The sequence below is a fragment of the Podarcis muralis genome, chromosome 5 (assembly GCF_964188315.1).
Source record: "Podarcis muralis chromosome 5, rPodMur119.hap1.1, whole genome shotgun sequence".
Taxonomy (NCBI): domain Eukaryota; kingdom Metazoa; phylum Chordata; class Lepidosauria; order Squamata; family Lacertidae; genus Podarcis; species Podarcis muralis.
Window position 1 is genome coordinate 6,402,272 of NC_135659.1, and position 23,749 is coordinate 6,426,020.

The 23,749-nt window shown below is 48.2% G+C and overlaps 1 protein-coding gene and 1 long non-coding RNA gene across 3 annotated transcripts in view; one reads left to right on the forward strand and one right to left on the reverse strand.

Annotated features, from left to right (window-relative positions):
- Positions 1–6,033: 6,033 nt before the first annotated feature.
- On the reverse strand, positions 6,034–19,525 carry LOC144327747 (uncharacterized). Its single transcript, XR_013392836.1, has 2 exons — positions 18,073–19,525; positions 6,034–8,488 (listed from the first exon to the last, which is right to left on the reverse strand). It is a non-coding gene; the product is annotated as an uncharacterized LOC144327747 (long non-coding RNA).
- Positions 19,526–20,458: 933 nt separating this feature from the next.
- The window catches only part of PAPPA2 (pappalysin 2), a 124,486-nt gene continuing 121,195 nt past the window's right edge, over positions 20,459–23,749 (forward strand). The window contains exon 1 of one of the 2 annotated variants that reach the window (XM_077928221.1): positions 20,459–21,482. In XM_077928221.1, the coding sequence (XP_077784347.1) occupies positions 21,029–21,482 (454 nt within the window). In that variant the 5' untranslated portion in view covers positions 20,459–21,028. The remainder of the gene's footprint in view (positions 21,483–23,749) is intronic. The other variant, XM_077928220.1, reaches the window with a different exon arrangement.

Below are 23,749 nucleotides of genomic sequence, written 5' to 3' on the forward strand. Positions count from 1 at the left end.
CATCTGTGTCCACCCACTGCATGAGACTGGTAGAGAAATCCTTCTGAAACAACTGTTCAGGCAGGTGTTGCGTATATATTGCTTTCAACAGCATGGTGCAACTCTTACTGTAATGATACAATCTAAGAAGTTTTGCCACGTGGCCAGCCTCTTAATTACTTAAAGGTTCTTGCAAGAGATCAATTATTCTGTTTATTGATCAACTTAAATTACATTAGTAAAGTGCACAAGATACACACTGCGAACGTACTGGAAGAACAGGAAAAGGAGCTCCCACTACGGTCATCTTTTTTAGCCTTAACATTTAGCAACAGGAGCTGTGTTCATGTTTGTGCTTAAAATCTGCTTATATTGGCTGGGTCAGGAAAAGGAACTTAAATTTCTATTTTCTAGATGCTGGCAGATGAGGTCAACAGAGTGTTTTATACACAGGCCCAACTATATTTGCTCAATCAGGTGGATGGCATCCAAAATTACAAATCTAGAATGAGAAAATTGATGCACAACTGGAGAAAAGATTATAAACCATGGGGCAGAGGGGAGGAAACATAACTCATTAATTGGTCTACTGAATTTCAAATCACAAAACCTGTTGCAGCAGATTGGATTTTTTTTAAAAAAATGCAGCATTTTAGAATTTTATCAGTGACAAAAGGAAATCATGGAGGGACGTGGGTGGTGCTGTAGTCTAAACCACTGAGACTCTTGGGTTTGCCAATCAGAAGGTCGGCGGTTCAAATCTGCGTGACAGGATGAGCTCCTGTTGTTCTGTACCAGTTTCTGCCAGCCTAGGAGTTCAAAAGCATATCAGCACAAGTAGATAAATAGGTACCGCTGTGGCAGGAAGGTAAATGGGGGTTTCCGTGCACTCTGCCTTCTGTCACAGTGTCCTGTTGCACCAGAAGTGGTTTAGTCGTGCTGGCCCTGGAAAGCTGTCTGTGGACAAACGCTGGCTCCCTCGGCCTGAAAGCAAGATGAGTGCTGCGCCCCATAGTCACATTTGACTGGACTTAACCTTCTAGGGGCCAAGTTTACCTCTTTTTTGACCTTTAGTTCCATCAACAACCATGTTGTTTAACAGAACTTCCATAAGCAGAGACAGTAGACCTCTTGAGCACCCAGTGCTAATGATGCTGCCTTGTGTCCCACTTCTAAGCTTCCCAGGTCCCGCCCCACCATGACCACTCTTGGTAAAAAGGCTGGGCTATGTGGATCTTTGGTCTGGTCTGGCAGGGCTCAAGACCTTGCTTCTCTCCAAGTTCCTGAAGGGTCTCCCCTCCATGCTGACCACTGGGCCATGCTTTGCCCTCCCTGCTCAGTCCCCCCTCACACGGTTTCCTCCTCTCCCATCAACCCATCTGTACCTGTTTGTCCCAATGGAGCGGCTGGTGTTGGGAGAGGGAGGAGGCACAAGAGCAAGGTTTCCGAAAAGAAGCCTGAGCCCAAAGCAACAGCAGGCAATGAAGCTCTTTGAATATTGGATTAAGCCTGTCTCCAGCCTTATTGATATTCCCATAAGAAAGCAGCCAGCCAGCCAGTCCACTCACTTTAGTGCCCTATGAATATTTCATCACTTGAATTAAGCTCTGCGAGAAAAATAATTTCACCACTCAAAGAGCCTTTTTGGCTCACGGAGTTCGTTCCAATCAAGCACTCGGCACTCGCTTCAGCAATGAGGTCACCATGGCTGGCCGCTGGAGCCACCCAACACTTAGCGCTCCACATATCTGTCTAACCAGGGTGGTCTTTAGGCACAAACAAAGGCAGAGATTTTCAGGAGACAGATAGCTGATAGAGCTTCAAAGTGCATTAGCTGCCGACTGAATAACACAGGGAAAGGATTCCAGGAAGAGCCTCGAGGGTCAGGGCAGCCAGGGCATTCGCAGCAGGCCTCACGCCACAAAACTGCCTGCCACAAATGGCGGAACAGCTGATGGTCAACAGAAGCACCCGACCCTGCCTATTCCTGCCCCCATTTAATTTGCTTGTCCCCTCTTCACCAAGGCCTTTACCTACAGGTAGTTGAGCGGGTGCCAGAGCAATGCTGGTGTATGATATATCCTGTAATGTAAGGCTAAGACCGTGAGGAATGATCAGGGAGGCTCCTGGTCCAAATGTTGCCTCAGGGCCTCTTAAGACATTGCAAAGGCTTCTGCCATTAGTCTTTAAGGTGCTTTCTTTTTCAGCTTTTGCTGCACAGACTAAGATGGCAACCTCCACAAATTTCTAGGTGTATATTTAAAACGTTTAACTGTATATCTAAAATGTTTAAGTGTACATCTTTAAACCATCGAAAGTGAAATTGTCAGACCCAAATTTGCCATCAAGCACAACTGACAGGTGCACTCAGCTTGAAACTGCCCTCAGCCTTGAACTCACAAGTCAACCTGAGCTACCTTACACAATTGTTGTAATGATCTCAAGGTAGTGGTTTTCAACCAGTGTGCTGTAGCACCCTGGGTGACTTGAATGATGGTCAGGGGTGCCACAAACAGCACTAGCCCCCATTCCTTCCCTGCCTCCTCTGATGAAAAAAATCCACAACTTCCGACACAAAGCCGGAAACTCCCTACTCAAGCAGACAAACGAGATATGTTTCTCTACTTTTTCATGCATCTCTGTGCTATGTGATGTTGGTCATCTTTGAAAGAGTTCTGCCCAAGCATGCACTGAACATGGTCCTAAAAAGGGTCGGGGACAGAACAGGGGAATCCCCACTTATTCACCTTCAAGTGATGCATGCCATGGCCTGGAATGAAACTCCTGCATAAGTGGGGATTCCCCTGTACAGTATTCCACAGAAATAATGTGGTTGGTCAAGGCAGCCATGGACTCAGAATGGTTGAAAACCTCTGTCTCAAGGTAATGTACGTAGAGCACACAGAATATTCAAAAGTCTGCAAAATCGATGATGGCTGACAGGCAATAGATTACTTTTCAGAATGGATTACTATTCTGAATCTGGCAAACAAGTTAAAATCCAATGTTATAAACCCAGATGAAAGCTCACCTGTGTTCATTCTTCAAAGCAAGTCCAAATTGTTGGACAATGCATGTTACCAAAGCACATCTTGGGGACTTGGAATGCACAATACGACATTTGTTTTCTACAATGTGCACCACAACATCATGCATCATGACACATCCCTCCCAATTATGTTGTGCTTCAAGCAATGGCCTCAGAAGTAGCAGGGTTCCATCCCAAGCATCCCATGACGCGTGTTCTGGTTCTAGTGAAGAAGGCAGAGGCAAGGCCAAGAAGGGAAGTTTTCAGGCTCCAGCAAGGACTTGGCAGTGCGCAGCAGAGAACTCTCATGATGATGAGGTTCAGGATGCTTCCTCAGGAGCAGGGAAGCTCTCTGCACCTTACTCAGCGACCTCCTGCCTAACCTTTTGTGGCCTGCCACCATTCTCTGCCTCAGAGAGTGAAAAGTCTTGCAGGACTTCTATCCCCAGAGCCTTGGAGATATTGAAGACTGAAAAATAAGGGATGCAGAGCTTACCCACTTCAGGTCTAGTCAGGTTTGTAAAGCTTCAGTTGGGTCCTGCTTCTTGCTGAGACAACACCTTCCTGTAATTGCCTTACAAGGAGAGGGCTTCAGCCTTGGGGCTGTCCAAGGTCCTGTTCTTGTTCACTTTCTGCTTTGCCCTGACTTCTCTTCAGTGGGCCCTGCCTGTTTACCTTGTAAGCCTCCAGTGCTCATAAACCAGCCAGCTGTTGAATCCAGTAGAAGCAGCAACAATGTCTGCATGGCAGCTTGGCAGAGGACTCCGTATGTTGCCACTGTCAAGAAGGCGCCTGCCTGACAGCCAGTTTCTGTCTCAATTCCAGCCGGAAGAGCCTGGTTCCAGCAAGAGTTGGATAGTCAACTCTTTCACTCCCTTTTGAGCCCAGCTGTGTTGCAGGAGACTGACAGGGGTTGTGTGGCAGTCCAAATACAAGCAGCTGCATGCCTGCCTATCTGCCACAGCATATGCCAGTCAGAACATAGCAAAAGTAAGTTCCACAGTTTAGTCTCTGTTATTCATTCATCATCTGTCACTATTCTCAAAGAGCAATTTAAAAAAAAGTGCTTTGTTTGTGTTAATTTATTCCCCGAGGGTGAAACCATGGGGCAAGGAGAATAAGCACGCATGGTAATCATGTACTGCGTAAATCTCAAATCATTAATAAAGATTAATACATGATGGTTCATCATGTGTTAATTCATGCTGCTTGCAGTTAACTTGCATATGCATTTTGTGCCCATCTGTCAAGGAGCTTGAGCGACGTTCAGAAGAAAGGAGCCAATGGCTGTGTTAAAGGCTGCCCTGTGTAAAGGTCTTACCAGAATAACATTATACAAGCAAGTTTTTAAAATTAGCTGAAATCTGATTGAGCTCTGCTGTTTTTTGCTTTGTCTTTTTGCCACATGAACAGCCAGGCATGAGGTGTCAGGCAGAGGAGGCCTCAGAAGGGGTCACTGATGTGCCACCGTGAAGGTGATGCACCTGTAGTATGGAATGGAGTCAGAGTTAATGAGCTGGACTACCACTAGATACATCCCACCATAAACACTGCCTGAACCAGCTTGAGTTGAGCTGACATGATGATGTGAATACTGAAATGTATTTTAAATTATTAAAGTGCATTGTTGGCAAACATCCTCTGTAAAGAACGGCTCTCTGAAGAAACTGCCCGTCCTCCTCTTCTGCCTTATATTTCTCCTCCATGTCTGCTGCTGCTCCTATGCATCTTGGCTGGATTCTCCTGAGTGAATTTCTAATGGTGTCTACTCGACCCAACCAACCCCAACTCTTGTTCCAAGAATGAAGAAGAGCCATAGCATGCACAACTAGCATTGGAAGAACTGTTAGCAGAAGATGCGTTGCTGCTTGAGGAAAGATCTTCAGCTATGGATTCACCCTCACAGGCAAACTGGATCTAATTCCCATGATCCCTACCTGAAAGCACATACAATGTGATCTAGCGCACCCAGGGAGATGGTGGAGCTACTGTGAAACCTGGACATATACCACTGAGTTGGGGTTCCTTTTCAGGCTGTCCATTTGTGTGGTTCTATTTCTGCCTGAATTGATACTTTTGAATTATGGTGCTGGAGGAGACTCTTGAGAGTCCCATGGACTGCAAGAAGATCAAACGTATCCATTCTTAAGGAAATCAGCCCTGAGTGCTCACTGGAAGGACAGATCCTGAAGCTGAGGCTCCAAGACTTTGGCCACCTCATGAGAAGAGAAGACTCCCTGGAAAAGACCCTGATGTTGGGAAAGATGGAGGGCACAAGGAGAAGGGGACGACAGAGGATGAGATGGTTGGATGGTGTTCTTGAAGCTACCAGCATGAATTTGATCAAACTGCGGGAGGCAGTGGAGGACAGAAGTGCCTGGCGTGCTCTGGTCCAGGGGGTCACGAAAAGTCGGACACGACTAAACGACTAAACAACAACAACAACATTTCTGCCTGAAACTGAACCCTAATATTCATCCACAGGTTGCCAGCCAAGTGCCTGTACCCACCAGTACCTCCTATGGCAGCTGCAAAATGCAAAATTTTATTTTTGTGATGAGCTACCTTGAACTTTTGTAAGGAAAGGTGGGGTATAGTCACATATCCACAATGCACGAGGGGCCATTTGCTCTTCTTGCTTCTTCCTGCTTGTACTGGCTTAGCCTCTCCTATACAAAATATACCTCCACATTTCATTGGATGCTAGAATTGGACACCCGCACAATCTTCCATTTTGAGCAAAGCAGAGGTGCAAATAGCTTCTTTCTGTGAGTGGCCAATGTAGGAATGTCGCCCCCCCTCCATTGATGGTGGCAAAGGAAGGGGTCTCTTTTTCTGCTCTTTTAGGTGTGGCAGCCATTTTGTGTTATGTCTCCCAAGTAGCCATTTTGTGTTATTGGTTGGTTGTTATTTAAATTGCTCACTATTTTATTTTATTTTTTATCGTGTTTTTATCATGTTGTAACCCATCCTGGGAACTATGTTGAATAGTGGGTAATAAATATGCTAAATAAATAACTAAAACATAATCACTACAAGGAATTATTTAGAGAACAGTTCTTAGGAAAGGTAAACATCTCTTCATCAATTCAAATAATCAACACTTACAGACACAATACAAAACCAACAATCCTGATGAGAAATATCATATATACCATAAATATACTACTGTAGATGCCTCAAATTTTTTACATGAGGTGCCTTACATTACAACCACCAAATTATATATAAAACATTTCTGTGCTCTAAAATATGCATAATATATCAAACACAAGCCCACCTCATCAATAATTCTTCACCTGATAATAATATTTCACACAAAGTTAAATGTAGAATATCTGTCATTGTCCAGATTACATCTTCCCTTCCTAAAACTGATGAATGGCAGTCAGTTCCCATAAAACATTCCTATCAATTTCATTTCCTAACTTAATGCGATATTCAGTCATTTTTGCCATCTCTGCCATATAAAACACCTTAGAACAGGTAGCTCTGACCTTTCCAGACCCAGCACTCACTTTTAACCCAAACTTGTTTGGAGACCTACTTCTTAGTCTTTCACCATAACCTTCCTGGGTGCTGGTGCTCCTGTTGCCCCCCTCCTGGGATCAGGCTGCCCTGTCCCACCAGCTGAAGACCAGTGCCTTAGACTTTCAGACTTAGAGGGTGTCTTATTATTTCTGTTTGGTGGGAAGTACATACTTTGCTGCTGTCAGTAATTCCTAAGGTGATTCACAATGTGACTCATTTAGCTCACATTTTACATAATTCATAAACCTCTTTGAGGGTTGTTTTTGTTTTGATACAATCAAGTGGTATATAAATTCTGTGAAATAAATAAGTCTAAGGAGCCAAGAGTCCACTTGTGCAGCCATTAAACTAGTTGTACACTCTCCACAATTTTGTTCTCAGGCAACTGGTATTCTGGGACACACTGCATCCAATATTAGAGGTGTTACGGAGCCCTTGTCACTAGGAGCAGCCATTGATTAGCCTTACCCTCCCTTAATTTGCCCACCCACCCCCATTGAAGCCATCCACCTTAGGGACCAATGCTCCAACTTATGGTAGCAAATTCCATAGGAACTTTGTGGGAGTTGCAGCTGCTTTCAGTGTCACTTCTGTCCCAGCCTGACCAGATAAAGGCATGAGCAGGCCAGAAGCGGTGAGATAGGATGGCAGTATTTTAGATGCACGGCCGCACAGGTACACAACGACCGCAAACAAACCCCCCTTTTAAAAATTGATGTTATGTGCCCACCTCCCAGGCATCTTACAGGTGGCTCATTAAATTATATTTTGACAGGAGATCAGCAGTTTAAGAACTCTTAGCAGCTCCCACCTGGACCTGGTGATTTGTTCATTTGTTAAATTTGCCAGTAAGTCCTAGAACTTCAGCTTTAATTCAGAAAGTAAAAAAAAGAACTTTGCAAAGGTTTTATAAAGGTTGTTCCACAGGGCAGATCTACACCATACATTTAAATCACATCCAATGTTCATTTAAAGCGCATGACTTCCTCCAAAGAATCCCGGGAACTGTAGTTTTTGAAGGGTACTGGGAATTGTAGGGCTGTGAGTGAAAAGAGATGGTTCCTGGGATTCTTTGGGGGAACTCACATGCTTCAAATGTACCTTGAATGTATGGGGTTTTCTCATAGGTACAGTGTGCAGGTTCGTCCATGGATTTCACATACCACAGCAGGACTGAACACTTAGCAAGTCCCCCATTTTGTCTGAGCCACCACAATCCAGTTGGAAAGATTACCTGAACTGATTGGATGGGGTTGGGGCAGTGGTGGAGACCACATCTTTCCCAGATTCTTGCTCCCATCTGTCCCTAGTTCTTCTCACTAAAATAGCTACCTGCCTCAACCAAACATTCTCCTTCCAAGGCGGGGTAATAAAAATTACCTGCTATTAACAAGGTATACATGATACAACCCACTGCCTTCTGTTCCCCCCACTTCCTAGGCTCATTATGCTCTCACTCATAAAAAGCAGCAGTTCAGACAGCAGGTGGAGGAGCAGAACATGAATATGTATTAACGAGGCATTTGAAACAGAGGTCCTTAATTACCTTATCATGGCAGCATCTCAGGCGTCAACTTGTACATTTGTGGCTGGGTCATTCATTTCCTTGGCAACACCAGAGCGTTGCAGGATGGGAATATGTGTTTTCAAAGAGGAGGTGGGGGATTTGACTTGTCTTTTGAACCATTACATAAGAAATATGTTAGTACCGTAATAGCCAAGGTGTTAGTATAACAGCCATTTTTAACAGAGATGTTATCTTGTTTCCTGCAGGGGAGATTCCCTTGCAGCAAGGCAGTGCTGGCAGGACGTGATGTGGCCCCCAGGCCCATCCTGGTCCTTCAGCACGAAGCAAACCTGTCCAGTCAGGCCCAGACACTTCTGTAATAGGACAGCTGGGCTCAGTTGTAGGGCTCAGTCCCAGAACTGGTTTTCAGTGCCGGCGTTTAGCTGTAGAACATATGAAACAGAATATTGTGCTTGGTATCAGTATCATGTGCTAATGAAGACAACCTGTTTGATAGCATCTCTTCCAGATACTGCTAACTCCTGCTATACTCTAGAATATAGAATTCAATTATCCACTGTGGACAAGATGTTCCTCCAGTCAAACAACCAGAACATGTCTTCTGTCTGAGGCTTATGCAGCCAGGTTGTTTTCATAACATGAGTAGCGGCTTCAGTGTTCAGTTTCCAATTTGCTCATTGAAAACTGTGTGAGGCCCCAAAATCTGTTTCAGGTGTCAATACAAGGCCCTGGAACCACTCTCCCAGGTGATGTGGTTGTTTATAAAAATCAAAGGTAGGGAAGCCAGCATCTCCCTGATGACAGTTGTTGCACATATCCCTCCCAAAGATGTCACTCCTCTGTTGGGTTGCTACCTAACTGTGTGTTTGTTGATGTCCATCTCCTATTGAATGGTTCTATTCTTGAGTGCTGTGTGTGTTTAAAACTGAAGTCACAGAATCCAGATCACAAGAGAGTTATTGGGTCCTGCCAACGTCATGAGAAGCAGGTACTGCCACTGCCAGATAGGACTCAAGGAAAGCCACTGTGAAAGTGCTTGGCCACTCAGTTGTGACCTCCCACTTGAAAAAAAGAGAAGAAAAGCCAGTGCTGGGAGCCAGTGCTGTCCGCAGACACTTCCGGGTCACGTGGCCAGCGTGACATCGCTGCTCTGGCAAGCCAGCGCAGCACACGGAACACTGTTTACCTTCCCGCTAGTAAGCGGTCCCTATTTATCTACTTGCACCCGAAGGTGCTTTCGAACTGCTAGGTTGGCAGGCGCTGGGACCCAACGACAGGAGCGCACCCCGCCGCAGGGATTCGAACCGCCGACCTTTCGATCGGCAAGTCCTAGGTGCTGAGGCTTTAACCCACAGCGCCACCTGCGTCCCCACACTTAAGGTACTATCAGCATTTGCAGGAGAGATTCAAACACATCCTGGAGATTTATTTTTGCACAATTAGACAATGAACTGCACTGAAAAGTGTGAAGTCAACAAATGACTCATGGGAAAACATATGACCACCCCACAATCAAATCAGGGTGAACACTCATTCTCATATAACTCTTAACCCCTTTAACTCCCCATATGGACAAACCTGGACCCTGCAATCACCATCTGAGGTCATTCTTTGTGTATCCCCTCCATGAGAAGTCCAGAGGGTGGCAGCACAAAAGTGGGCCTTTTCTGTGGTGGCTCCCAGCTTGTGGAATGTTCTCTCCAGGGAGACTCACCTGGTGCCTTCATTGCATATCTTTAGGCACCAGACAGAAATGCCAGGCGTTCGGCCGATTAACATTCTATGGCCTTCTAAATGTGTTTAGGGAGGTATTGGTTTGTTTTTGTTTTATTATGTATTTTGTATTCTCCTTTTGTATTTTTCTGCTGTGGAGCGCCCTGGGATCTTTGGATGAAGGACGGTATGCAAATTCAATACATAAATAAACAGATTTAAAAGGAAAACAAAATTATCCACTGGCCTTAAAGAACAGAGCAGAAAAAGGAAGAACAAAACCCAACAAAATATTGGTAGTGGCATCATCCCGAAGGAAGGAGTGAGGATGCCCTAGGATTTCCTGATGCCACCCACCAAGTCTGGTGCCAACAACTGACATCCATGGGCAGCTGATGGGGTTCCAGCGACCTGCCAAGGCCCATGGCCCCCAGCCTGAACCACTGGGTCTGGTAGCCACTTGTTTTAATCTCCTGCTACGATTCCTGCTGAAGCATTACTCCAGGGCATCATGGGAAGTTTAGCTTGTGGTCCCCAGAAGACATTTTAACTCCTCACAGTGCTCCAGAATGACACTACATGAGGGTCCTTGGCGGGGAATTAAAATGGCAACTGGCTTCCGTTCACCTGGTGTGGATGGAGGTGCTTCTGCTTCTACTGTCACCACCGGCTGAGGCTGCTGGGGGCACATTTAATCATGTTGTTTTGCTGTTTCAGTTTGTGATTCTTATATTCTAAGCCCCTCTGAGGGCAGAGAGGTAGATAAGGAAACCACATAATCATGACAACCAGCTGCACTGCAGTCTTTGAAACAGAATATGCATGCAATTGACAAAAATAACAACCATGCTAGCATTGCTTTGCTGGCATCTGTCTGTCTTGAAAGACCATGAAGTGCTCCTCTGGGTGTGAAATCAAACCGCTGTGTTAGCAGTACTGAAGTGACCTCCCCGGGGCGCAAGCCTGGGCACTGCATATGGAGATTACCAAAAGCAGATCAGAAAACAAATGGCTTTAGGGCTCATCTAAAGGAAATCAAGAAAGGGACCAAATGTCACCCTTAGGAAGAGAAGCCCATTAGATGTGTTTGGAGGAGGGCAGAATAGGGAAAAAATTATACTGGGGATCAGACAAGAGAATAGCAGCACCTCCAATTTGCTCAATTAGCTAAGATACAGTTTTCTCTTTGGGCACCTCCTTCTTCTATGGAATGTTGAGCCCAACAGTGATGCTGTTAGTGTCCATGCCATCCACTCCACGGTCAAAAAGGAGACTCTTGAGAGTCCCATGGACTGCAAGAAGATCAAACGTATCCATTCTTAAGGAAATCAGCCCTGAGTGCTCACTGGAAGGACAGATCCTGAAGCTGAGGCTCCAATACTTTGGCCACCTCATGAGAAGAGAAGACTCACAGGAAAAGACCCTGAAGTTGGGAAAGATGGAGGGCACAAGGAGAAGGGGACGACAGAGGACAAGATGGTTGGACACTGTTCTCGAAGCTACCAGCATGAGTTTGACCAAACTGTGGGAGGCAGTGGAAGACAGAATTGCCTGGCGTGCTCTGGTCCATGGGGTCACAAAGAGTCGGACACGACTAAACGACTAAACAACAACATACTCCAGGATGGCAGTTATGGATAGGGTATGAAGCCTCATCCATTCTTCCTTGTCACTGTCTCCATGATATCCAACTCTTTGGTACGACATTAACAGATGACATTAAATTCTGCAGATAACACCATGTGGTTGTAATGGCTGTCAACATCTGACCAATTGTTACATTGCAGAATTGGGATAGTTTTCTTCTATCAACTCACTCTTGCAGCCATGATAATTGAGGAACCTAAGAAGCTTCCTTTCATCATTGTTCCATCTAGAGCTGTATGGTGAAGTCCTTGACTGGCAAAGGATCTCCAGAGTTTCAGAGAGTGTTCCCTCCCAGCCCTACCTGGAGATGCCAGGGACTGGTCATGGAACCTTCTGCAGGCCTGGGTAGAGGATTTTTTTGCCTGGCACCTAAAGACAGGTAATGATGGTGCCAGGCGAGACTTTCTAGGGAGAGTGTTCCACAATCAGGGAGCCACCACAGAAAAGGCTTGTTCTCTTGTTGCCACCCTCTGAACCTTTCTAGGATAGGGGGACATAGAGAAGGGCCTCAGGTGACAAGCACAGGGTCTGTGGCGGTTTGTATCGGGAGAGATGGTCCTTAAGGTCCTGAGGTTCTGAGCTGTGTAAGGCTTTATAGGTCAACACCAGCACTTTGAATTGAGCCCAGAAAGAAGGACTAAAGGTATGTAGAGGATGTTTGTGCCTGCAGGTCTCCACCCGTGGGCTCCTCTTAACCCTTTTGTGCATTGAGCATGGCTCAGTCGGGTGTACAACTGTGTCCCCACCCACAGCGGGAATTAAAGCGGTCTGCCTCATAGAGGGAGGAAGCAAGATTGGAAAGTAGTAAGTTTTTGGCTCTCAGATACAGCGTGCAATGAATGAATATGCATGGAAGATGTCACCAATGGTTCTTCATGCCAGAAAACCCTAAAACTATGGTAAGGCCTCCTGCTTGCTATGGGGGTGCTTTCGTGATGTTTATTTTTATTGTTAATCAGTTAATTGAGATGAGTGTGTTAGGAGGATGAGAGAGAGAGAGAGAGAGAGAGAGAGAGAGAGAGAGAGTGTTTCAATGGAAGGAAACTTTAGCAATAGCTAGTGCAGCTATGCGGGAGCTTTGCCTTTGCCCCCAGATGCCCCCTGTACAAGTAAGGAAAAAATCTGCTTCCAACATGGAGCAGAACCAATGTACATGCACAAGGTTTCATAACACCAGGCAGAGCAGTCACTTTCCATTCAGCCAGCGCATTAACCACAACCACTCTTTCCTTTTCTCTCTCTCAGCCAATCCTCACTTGCCAATTGTGCCATATTTCTTCAGACTTGGGGGCGTGTGTGTGTGTGTGTGCCTCTTAATCTTTTCCCTGATGTCAGAAGAAACATTACCAACTAGGCTGGAGGATCTCCAGGCACTTGATGCACTAAATAATAAGGAACTTGCTACGACGTCTTCCAATGTTACTTCATACATGCCATGGAAAGTCTTCCGTGGAGGAGCCAAAAGGAAACAAGATAACACCTCAGACTAAGTGCCTCAGAACGACGGGGAGGAGGAATTGGTTCTGCTGACCAAATCTGAAATTTCGTTTCCCACACCAGGCAAAACTTGGGCGCATGTCTGCACATGTTTAAAAAGAGTGGAGGTTGCTTTTACAGGAACAACAGACCCAGGTAATCCTCATCATGGTGAACACTCCCCAACCCCTGCTTTAGTTTCCAAGCAGGCTACTCTGCCCCTGCTGCCTTGGGGCCGCCAAATATCCTCTGCACCTACTTGCTCTTGGCTCAGACACCATGAGTATATTTGTTCCATGCTCTTCGTGTTTAGACTGACAGGGAGGAGTGAATGGGAAATCTCTTGTCAAGCCATGCAAAGGCCCCCTCTCCTTCCCACAGCTTTATGATGGGCTCTCACAAAGGCTGCTTCCTTTGGAAACCCTGAGATGACTGAAAAAACACCCACTGACACACCTGTTTCTTGGGTCTAGGGTTTATCACAGCCTTTCTCAGCCTTGGGTCCCCAGATGTAGTCGGACTACAACTCCCATCACCCCTAGCAAGCAGGACCACCAAGAGACCCAAGGTTGAGAAAGGCTGGCCTAACAGTTGATAAAGGTAAAGCGACCCCTGACCATTAAGTCCAGTCGTGGACAACTCTGGGGTTGCGGCGCTCATCTCGCTTTACTGGCTGAGGGAGCTGACGTTTGTCCGCAGACAGTTTTTCCGGGTCATGTGGTCAGCATGACTAAGCCGCTTCTGGTGAACCAGAGCAGTGCATGGAAAAGCCATTTATCTTCCCGCCAGAGCGGTACCTATTTATCTACTTGCACTTGACGTGCTTTTGAACTGCTAGGTTGGCAGGAGTAGGGACCGAGCAACAGGAGCTCACCCCGTCACGGGGATTCGAACCACGACCTTCTGATGAGCAAGCCCAAGAGGCTCAGTGCTTAGACCACAGCGCCACCCGCATTGATGGTGCTGCCTAAATAAGGTCACTTACTGGCATATGTTCTGGGATTGTCATTTTATTCCTGTTTTCTGGGATTGAGTGCTGGGAAATTGCATCCAGATATTTGGAACGCCGATATGTTTTTTGTTTATTGCTGGTTTTAATTTCCTGAATATTTTAATTGTTTTTACTAATGATTATTTTTTGTAAATCTCTTTGAGGTTTCTTCTTTTACAATCAAGTAGTATATAAATTTTATGAAATAAAAATAAAGGGACAACAGATGGTTAACGACCCAAAGTTAGGTCTGCTCTCCATATTTGAGGGAGACAATTAACACTCTATTGTTCACACCTTTGATTATATTCCTCCTGGTCACAACTATAACCCGGGCTGGGAGGATACCTTGACTTTTACTTGTGTAGCATAAAAATATGCTGTAGATTATTTCTGTGAAGTAGCTGATTCATGAATTTACAAGTCACCACAATATTTTGCAGCCATGTGGGGGCCTTTCTTTGCCTTACATGAACACTCAGACGATGGATCACCTTGTTCCAGCCAAGTATGATTTTATTTGGAAGAATTATTGAACTTGTTTGGCCCGTCATCTCTTCTGTTAAAAAAAAAGACAGACAGATAGACACCAAGCAGTCTGGCAACCTTACAGCTAGAAATGAGGTGATGATAGCAACAGGGCGAAGAGAAAAGAGAACTGGCAGAATACCGGGCAAGAGAGAGGAATCCGTGTTTTTGGTGGTGGCCCCCAATTATGAAACGCCCTCCCAGCTGGTATGGATATGGCCCCACCAGTGCAAACTTTTAAATGGGCCTTGAAAACCCACACATCTCAAGCTGCTTTTCACTGAGATACTGGTTTGAAGACGGGTCAGTAAGCGAAGGAATCATAGTGCTGCTTTTAATTTGCTTTCGCCAATTTCCAATGGTGCGTTGCTGGTCTTTAAGTTTTTTTTAGACTGTTGTTTTACATGATTATATTTTATTCTGTGTAAGCTCTCTTGTGAGGGCTCTGCCCTGAAAAGCAGTCTGGCAATATTTAAAATAAATAAAATTAAACAATCAACAGTAGCTTAGGAAGCACAAGGAAGCTAAAAACAAAACAGCAGTGCTCAAATTCGTTGGATTCCAAACCTTCTCCCTTTATTGGGACATTTTGCACAGTAGCAGCTTGTCTGCTAAGGAAACTTTTGCACATCTGCACAGCACAGAAGATTTGGGAGCATTTTCTAGGGCCTGGGCTGTGTCCACACCAGGATATGAATGAATATGTGGATTCCTGTGTTTGCTTTTGTCCGCGCATGACTACTTTCAGTTTTATACCTCTGAAATCTATATTGATGTTTCCCATCTGCACTCCTGGCTGCTGCTTGATGGGATGCTGGTATTTGTCCCCCTCCCTTCAGTTAGAACTTCCTCACCTACATTCAGTATGGAAACATGCAGGCTGAACCCTCGGATGAGGTGGGTGTCACAAGCAGCTTCAAATCCACATTAAAAATATGCAGTTGCGAGGGAGAGGTAAGGACAGGTAGGCAAGGGGTAGAAAGCTGAGTGCAAATCTGACCAAACATAGGTAACATTTCTGAGTCTCCTCTATGGCAATGGTGACTGCAAAGAAGCAGCACTTCCCTGGCGACTGGAGTTTGTGTCGTGCCTCCCAGCAGAGCTCTCTGGGTGGTTCATGGCCTTCTTCAGTCTGGCCTGCAAAGCTATGGGAAGAACTTTCGGAGGTTAAGGTGACCTTTGGCAAAGCCCTTCAAGGATAAAATAACATCCATTCATCAAAATCTGGGCACCACCAGTTCTGCAGTTCAGTCTATGGATGTGGGGCCCGTATGACCAGGGTTCAAGCCCCCACTTAGTGATAAAACTGACTGGGTGGCATTGGACCACCTCTTGGCCTAACTTATCTCACAGGGTTTGTGGGTAGATGAAATGGGGAGTGGAAGAAGCATGGATTCCATGTGGAGGAGGGGTGGGATTGTTGCATCTGTACAGTAATGGAGTGCGCCTCCAGGGGTGAAGTCAAACTACTGCAGAATCACAGTGCCTGCTGTGGCTGCAAGGACCAGGGTCATCTAGTTCAACCCCCTGTGATTCAATGCAGTTATCCTGGCTTTTTGTGCTGTGATGACGATGATTGAGAAGAGACGTTAATAACCTTCACAGTGTGAGATAAGGAACACGATGGGCTTGTCAGGTAAAGCAAGCATACCACATTTCACAGCAAACTTGGCTCACCGTGCTATCAGGGGGCAATTTGGTATACCTTCCTAGACAATACATGTTTGCAGTTCTCCGATGCATGCAATAAATAGCCTGTTAGGTAGCTGATTAAGGAGAGGCCAGATTGATAACATCTCAGATCTTGCATTATTTGTTGGGGTTCTTAAATGGTTTGTGGAGAACTCCCAACACCCAGACAGAATCCTTTGCAATCTTGATGGCCTTTCTCCTGCCAAACAGCCCTGAGAGACAAGTCTTTACTAATTAATCCCTTATTATAGATGGAGAATTTGAGGCTGGGAGACTGACGGAGCTTTCACAAGTGCTGATAAGAATGCCTTTAAGTCTGGAATGCATCACTTCTGAACATCACTGATGTTTTGCAGAAAGCACGAGCAGATGCATAAAAAAACCACTAAAGGTGTATCTTGGCCCCACGCAGCGTAGAATTGCTGTTATTTCTTTCCTGTTTGTGCACGTGTGGATTTTGTTAATGCAGCATGGAAAATCCACATGGCGTATTCCTACCAGGGCATGTTTTCCAGAGGCAAGAATCGCACAAATACTGATGTATGTCTCATATGTGGAAATGTCCTTACAAAAACAGGACTCTTTAAAACCAGTTTTAGTGATGCTGATGAAAACAGCCAATGTTCCCCCCAGACCATCCCAGTTTGCCTGAGGTTTCAGCAGGGACTGAAACAAACATAATATGCAGCAACGTATACCACTGCGGGTGTGTTGGGTTCAAGGCATGTCACCTATGTTGCCTCAGTGATTCTTAAAGCCACCCTCCCCATATTGTGAAGGGGAGACTTAGGCCCAGCGACTTCCCAAAGGCCATTTCTTGAGTTAATGTCAGAGATGAGATTTGAAAGGGGGCGGAGGGGGGTGTCTTTCCAGTTCGCACTTTTAACTACTAAACCACACAATTTGTTCCTAAATGGATTTCCTCCGTGTCAGTCCACGTTGAGGATGCTTTGGATCTAGTCTCTATGACTTCAAAGAGGGAGTGGGCATTTTCTCTGAAAAGAACGAAATCTTAAACTATCTTTTTGTAATATTGCTGTGTGTGTTTCTCCAGATTGCTGTCTGTATGTTTTCACCAAAGGTTTCCTGGTGGTGCTTAGATCCTCCTCTCTTTCCTGATCTTCAGATTTCCAGCTCAATATTCTTTCTGTCCTTGTTTGCCCTGCCTTATAGTGCTGTGTTTTCTCCCCTCTCTCACCCTGTTTATCCAGTCGTCTCTTCCAGTGCCTTTTCCTTTATAAGTTTACCTGCATCCAAGGCGATCCCGCTCCTGCTTTGAGTTCTGTGCCTCCCTCTCCTCATCCTTTGAGCTTTTCCAACAAGCTGTGTCAGCCCCCCTTACTCCGACCCCAACTTAATATAAATAAATATCTTTTTTTTTTCTTCCCCAGGCAGTGCCTGCTGTGCTTCCTTAAAATCCGTTCCCTCCAAGTTTCTTTCTTTCTTTCTTTTTTCCTGATTTGAAAGCCTGTACCCTGGAAGGGCCTCCCACTCCCAGCTTTTCGCTGGCAACCTTTGCTTTCGTCTGATCGTCACAGATAGTGTTTTGCAGTGAAGAAAGGAGTTAAAGGGGGGGGGGGAGAGAAGTTCACGTTGAGATTTCAAAACAGCTCCTACCAGCCTTTGTGGACCCTCACTGGAGCATTGGTGGGAGGTGGGCTTTTCATAAACAAATAAGCAACTTTCTAAAGTCTCTCCCCCCCCCCCATTAAATGGGTTGTTTTTGGCACGGAGCGAGTCTTTCCCTCTGGCACTGCGGGTGGGTTTTTATACGCTTTTAAAAACACACACACCAAAAAACTCAAAATCCACTTGTGTGTCTCCTCCGAGGGCGGTGATCTGTGTGGGGTAAGTGTGGGACGGGGAAGCTAGGGGGCAGGTAGGCTGCAAACAAAATTTGACACCCGCTCCCAATCTTCTGAATTCACGCCGATCGGACTTTTGTATACGGTAGCTTACCTTTCCCGCACATGTCACACAGAGGAGGTCGGGGTCGCTGATGCATTTGAGAAGGAAATGCAAAAGCAGAGGGGGAAGAGCCCCCTCTTTGTCCAAACCTTTGCGCTGGATCTCTCTGCGTGTAAAGGTTCTCACGCAGCTACTTTCACCGAATAAAAGTGAGGGGGGCTCCTGCAGGTTCTAGACACTGTGGGTCTCTCCCCTTCCCGGCTTGGAGGGCGCGATGGGGAGAAGCTGAGGGGTGGGGGCTGAAGAGCTAGGAAGGTGATGCGTTATAGCGTGGGGGGGGGGGGGAAGGACTCCATTTCGGGGGGAGGAGGTTGCAAGAAGAAAGCAAGCCACCCTCTCCCCAACTTCGGGGCTGCCAAGAATGGAGAAGGGTGTGAGACGGAGGAGACGCGCAGGGTGGGCGATCGGCAGGCAGCCGCCGTCGGAGATCCCCTGTCGCTGTCGCTTCCTTTTACTCCAAGCGGAAAGGCCCTTGCGAGACTCGCTTTTCTTACTTCGAGGTTGGGGTCCTTCCGCGGTGCGGGGTGGGAGGGAGCGAGGTGATCTTCTGCACTCCCTGCTCGCCACCTGGCAGCCTGTCACGGCCGCCTGAAGAAGCGCCGGGTGTAACTCGGCAACCCTGCTCCCTTTCCCCCCATTTAGACCCGGGGAGGAGGAGGTGGCTTCGGATGGCGCGGAGATCCCTCGAGGGGTCCCTTCGCCGGCGTGGCTCCAAGCCCGGCTCGTAGCGAGAGGCCCGGGCCGCCCGGCGCATCCCGGCAGAAGGCCCCGTTTGGCCCGCAGACGCCAACCGGCAAAGGTCGCGAGCGGAAGGAAGCGCCGGTGCGCTGCTGCGCGTCCCGTCCGGCACCGAGGTGGCGCACTGGGAACGCGCGGCAAAGCGCCCCAACCGCTAAGCACGAGGTCTGTCTACCGACTGACCAGGGAAACCTCCGCGAGGAGGAGCAGGCCTGGAATCGGCGCAGAGCCGCTCGGCTCCTTTCTTGCGCGCAGGCCCCAGGCAGAGGTGGGGCACGGGCGGCCCTCCAGATGTAGCTGGATCTTCACCCCTGGCTCGAATGGCTGGGAGTCCGGCGACGTCCGGGGGACGACGGGTTCCCCACCCCTGCACAAAAACACCCGTCGCCAACTGGGCGCCCTCCAGGTGCTTGGACTGCAACTCCCATCAGCCTCGGAGGGCGCCAACTTGGCGAAGGCTGCTCAACACCATCTGCCTCTGTGTCTTTTCAGTAGTCCAGGCGCAAGCGCCCCTTTTGCGCCCCCGTGGGCGCACTGGAAAGGGCCTTTCCAAATCATTCGTAGGGCCAGCTTCGCAGGAGATTAAAGCTACCACGCAGTGCCCCCAATTGAGGAAGCCGGCGGGTTCTTGATCCCCGCCGGCAGCCAAATTATAATATTAACTTATTCCCTCCAAAGCGCACTCACCCACCCCTCTTTTAGTCGACTGAAGTCCCGCCCAAATCCATTTCGGGAGCGATATCCGCACCCTCCTGGAGCCAATGACAAGGCTTCTTCCTCCAATGTTTTCCTTAACGCGTCGGGAACCTGGAAGTGGAGACTCCGAATTCGAACGCGAGTCCAAGCGTGTTTTACTTGGAGGTCGCTCCGGGTTAGGGGTGCAGCAATGCGCACAAGTGTCAAGCGGGTGAACTGCGCAGAACGCAAATGGGTCTGTCTTAAGAGCAAACGTGTTGGAGGGATCGTCTCCCGCGTCACGGGCATCCCGATTCTGATATTACTCAGAAGCCACGGATTTCCACGTAATGCTGTGTTCAGCATCAAGGTTTTGCTGGAAAACTAAGTTGCACGCAAACTAAAGGGACTGACTTTCACGTGGATGTGTGTAAGGTTGGGATGCTGCGTTTGAAAATCCCTAAATTCAGACGACTTCGGTTCCAAAAACCCCGATCCTGAACATGTTGGTGCAGTAGTCCGCACCGAGTTTAATGTCACACAGCCCGATCCTAAGGGCATGTTGATTCAGGAATAAGTCTCATAGAGGTGGATGGGATTTACCCTCAAGTAATTTGGAGCTTTATCAGTGGGATCGGAAAGGGAGGCGCTGGATTGGGACTGACGGGCTGCCAGGCAGGTAGCAAGGCCAAGGTAACGGGAAAGCAGCCCACACGCCCACGCTTCCTCGGAAGTAAGGTCTACTTGTTTCAGTGGCTGACCTTACTTACTTGGGCGTAAGCCCACCCGAGCACGGCAGTGCTTCTAAGAGTGAATGGGATCCGGTGGCAAAACCACTCCCGCCACCCCCAAGGGGTACCACCCTGCATCTCTCCGAGCGCGCGGGGAGGAGAGAGAGGATGGCGGGAGGCGGGGGCGAGGGGGGAGGGGGCACCGAGAAAGGCAGGAGGTGGAGTGATGTGCAGAATTTATGAGATTGGCCATCAGCAGCAGCAGCATCAATCCTCTTCAAACAAAGCCGAGAGCGAGCAGCTCTCCAGACGCACGCTTCTTCCTATTGCCTCCCGTTCTCTTTCGCAGGAATCCAGCCGGATCGAAGGAGAGCCGAGGGGAGCCGCACCTGGGGTGGCCACGACGCGAGAAAGCGGCCGCCCCGCGCAAGCTGAGCTCCGGGAACGAGGGGCAGCGCACGGCGCACGGCCGCCTGGGACCTCCGGACGGAGCAGGAGGGCAGGGCGACACCGGAGAGAGGCGGGCGAGCCACCGGGCCAAGGCGAGGCGTCGAGGATGCTCGAAGGAAGCCCTTGAGGGCCCCCTCGGTCCTGGGACCCTGCTGGGCCGGGCGCTCGGGGGAGAAGTTGGCCGGGCGAGGCGATGCACCTGACGGCTCTCCGGCGCTCGGAGCAGAGGGGCTGCAGCAGCTGAAGCCCGGCAGCCACCGACGCGCCCGGGGCCGACCCATGTGAAAGGGAGCCGAGGGACCGGCACGGACCCAAGGACAGGAAGCGGCTGCCCCGAAGGTGCGCGCCGCAGGATGGCACGTCCCGGCTGGACGCCGCTGGTGGCCACCGCCGCCTTCCTGGTGGCGACCGCGGGCCTGCTGGGCGGGAGCCCGACGCCGGAGTCGCCCGACGGGGAGCGCTGCTGGCTGCGAAGGACTCGCCCTGCCGCGCGGCCACTGCGCCCCGACGCCACCTACCCGCGTCCCGGGCGGGCAGCGGCGGCGCCGGGGCAGCCCAGGCGCGCCCGGAGCGCCGAGGGCAGCAGCGTGGAGGACACGTGGGGCGAGAGCAGCCCCTTCCCGCGGCGCGCGCGCGCCAGAGCCGGACCTGCTGCTCCGGGCGCCGTCGCAGCGCTCTACTTCTCGGGCCGGCGGGAGCAGCTCCTCTTGCGCCCGGGGGTGGTGGCCGAGCTGCCCCGCTTAGAGTTCACCGTCGAGGCGTGGCTGAAGCCCGAGGGCGGCCAGAGCAACCCAGCCGTCGTCGCAGGTAAGCGGGAGGGGCGCTGGGAAGGGAAGGGCGTGAAGGCTGGGCCAGGTCCGCGGGGAGGAGGCAGGCGCCCTCGAAAACCGAGAGAAGTCGAAGATGCGCGGTACCCGAGCGCCCGACGTGTTTCCTTCAAGTTAAGGCTAGAGGGACTCCCAGCTGGACCCGAGGGATGGCGCTGATGGTACTTTAAGTTAGATTTTATCGATCTAACGTGCCCCACCCTGGGGAAAAATTAAATAAACGCAGATACCCTTTGGCAATTACTTTTCAAGAAGTTTCGACAAAGTGTTGGGTGGGGGTAGGGAGGGGCCAAGACTGGGCACAAAGAGCCACAGTAGACAGTGGCGTAGCGTGGGGGGTGCAGGGGGTGCCGGCCGCACCGGGCGCAACATCTGGGGTTAGGGCAAATCCACAGGTTAGGGGGCGCAAATCCACGGGTTAGGGGGCACAAATCCATGGGTTAGGGGGCGCAAATTACTTGCCTTGCCCCGGGTGCTCACAACCCACGCTACGCCACTGACAGTAGATAGGCAGAGGGTCAGACTGTTAAGAATGCTCACCTTTCCTGGTAGAAGTAAGCTTTTGTTCTGTCTGCCACACCCACTCTGAAATGGAAGGAAGGATAGCTCAGTAGGTAGAGCAGGCGTCAGTTCGAGCCCCACATTGGGCAGAAGAGCCTTGCATTGGACTAGGACTAGGTGCCCCTTGTGGTCCTTTCCGACTCTACAGTTCTATGATTCTACGATCCTAAACTTGGCAACTTGGCAACTAATAACTGGAAAGCTCTTCAACTCTGTATTCAGAATGATTTGAATCAATTTTCCTGATTCTTTTGTGGTTCCCCTTGAACCCCTCGCTTCACCTTTACTCGCTTCACCTTTCTGACTTGATGAATAACCGGACTGTCCAGCAAATTTCTATTCCTAAAGTACCTCCAGATGGGTGTATGGTGTAGGTTTGGTGCTCTTCATGCATACGAACACTTTTTTTTGCAGCGTTTACACAGATGGGAAGCCATCAGCATCAAAAAGCCAGCCAGTATTCCCCGTTCCCCCCAATGAATCTGGATAACCAATAAGTTGGGGGGGGGGGAGTGTCATGCCAACGGCCTGTTTGCAATATCTTGAATGGCCGGTTTGCAGAACTAAGCCCTGGTCTGGAAGCACCCTGACAGCAAGCATATTTTACACTCTAACATTTCACAGATGAAAATGGGAGTAGTTGATTACTGGCGGATACTCCTGATAATGCATCAGGAATGAGTGCTGAATGCAGCTCTTCCTTGTGTTCTACACATTGCTCACATTGCTGAAGCATGTACTGCGCTACAGAGCAAGGGAAGCTTTTTAACTTACAAGGAAAACAGTTTCAAATCAGCAAGAGTTGTTGCACTGTGCATGGCTTGAAGCTGGCCTGTGTATTCCCTTTTAATTTGTGTCCTGCATTTCTATATTGCTATGCACAAGGTGGTTTACAAGCTGAAGAAACAAGAAAATAGACAACAAAGATCATACATCTAATAACAATCTGATCCAATACAGAAAAGTCATAATAAAAACATAACTTTAAAATAAACAGCTTATAGGGTGAGTCTTGCTGAATTCTCAGAGATCACCTGGGACCTATTTCCAAATAAGTAGGTATAGGTTTAAACCCTTTCAGCCCAATAGTTTTGACCAACAAAATTATATGGATGCATCTTATAATGCATCTTTATCAGAAAATATACGCTGTCCAAGGTAAATGGGGACCGTTGGAATATATGACATATGGAAGGTTCTGAATTTTTCTGGGTTTTTCCCATGTGAAGTTCTTTAGATTTTCATGGAATTAATCAGACAGTGATGTTACTTGTCGTGCGCCTCCATGAGAGAGTGCAGGTTTCTACTTGGTTATGAGTTCCACTGTGCCTTTGCAGCAGCAGAAATTGGTGCAAGAAAGAGAGAATTCTCTCTTTCTTTCCGGACCCAGGTGCCCAGAAAGTAGATTGGGAACTACTGGTAGATCTCAGGGTTATTTGCAGTAGATGAGCAAAGGTTTCTGACTTTGCAGTTGTTTAACAAGGCAACCACAAAATGACTTTTGTCACCTAAATTCATTGCTGAAATGAAGAAAGCCAACTAGAAGCGGATTCGGTGTGAAAGGATTTTGAGCTCATTTAGCTCTGGTACTGAAAATAAATTCACGGACTCACCGGGAATGTCCTGCTCTTTAATTCTAACTGTGTTTCTTTTACACTTGTCTCTGATAGAAAGATTGTGGTATTC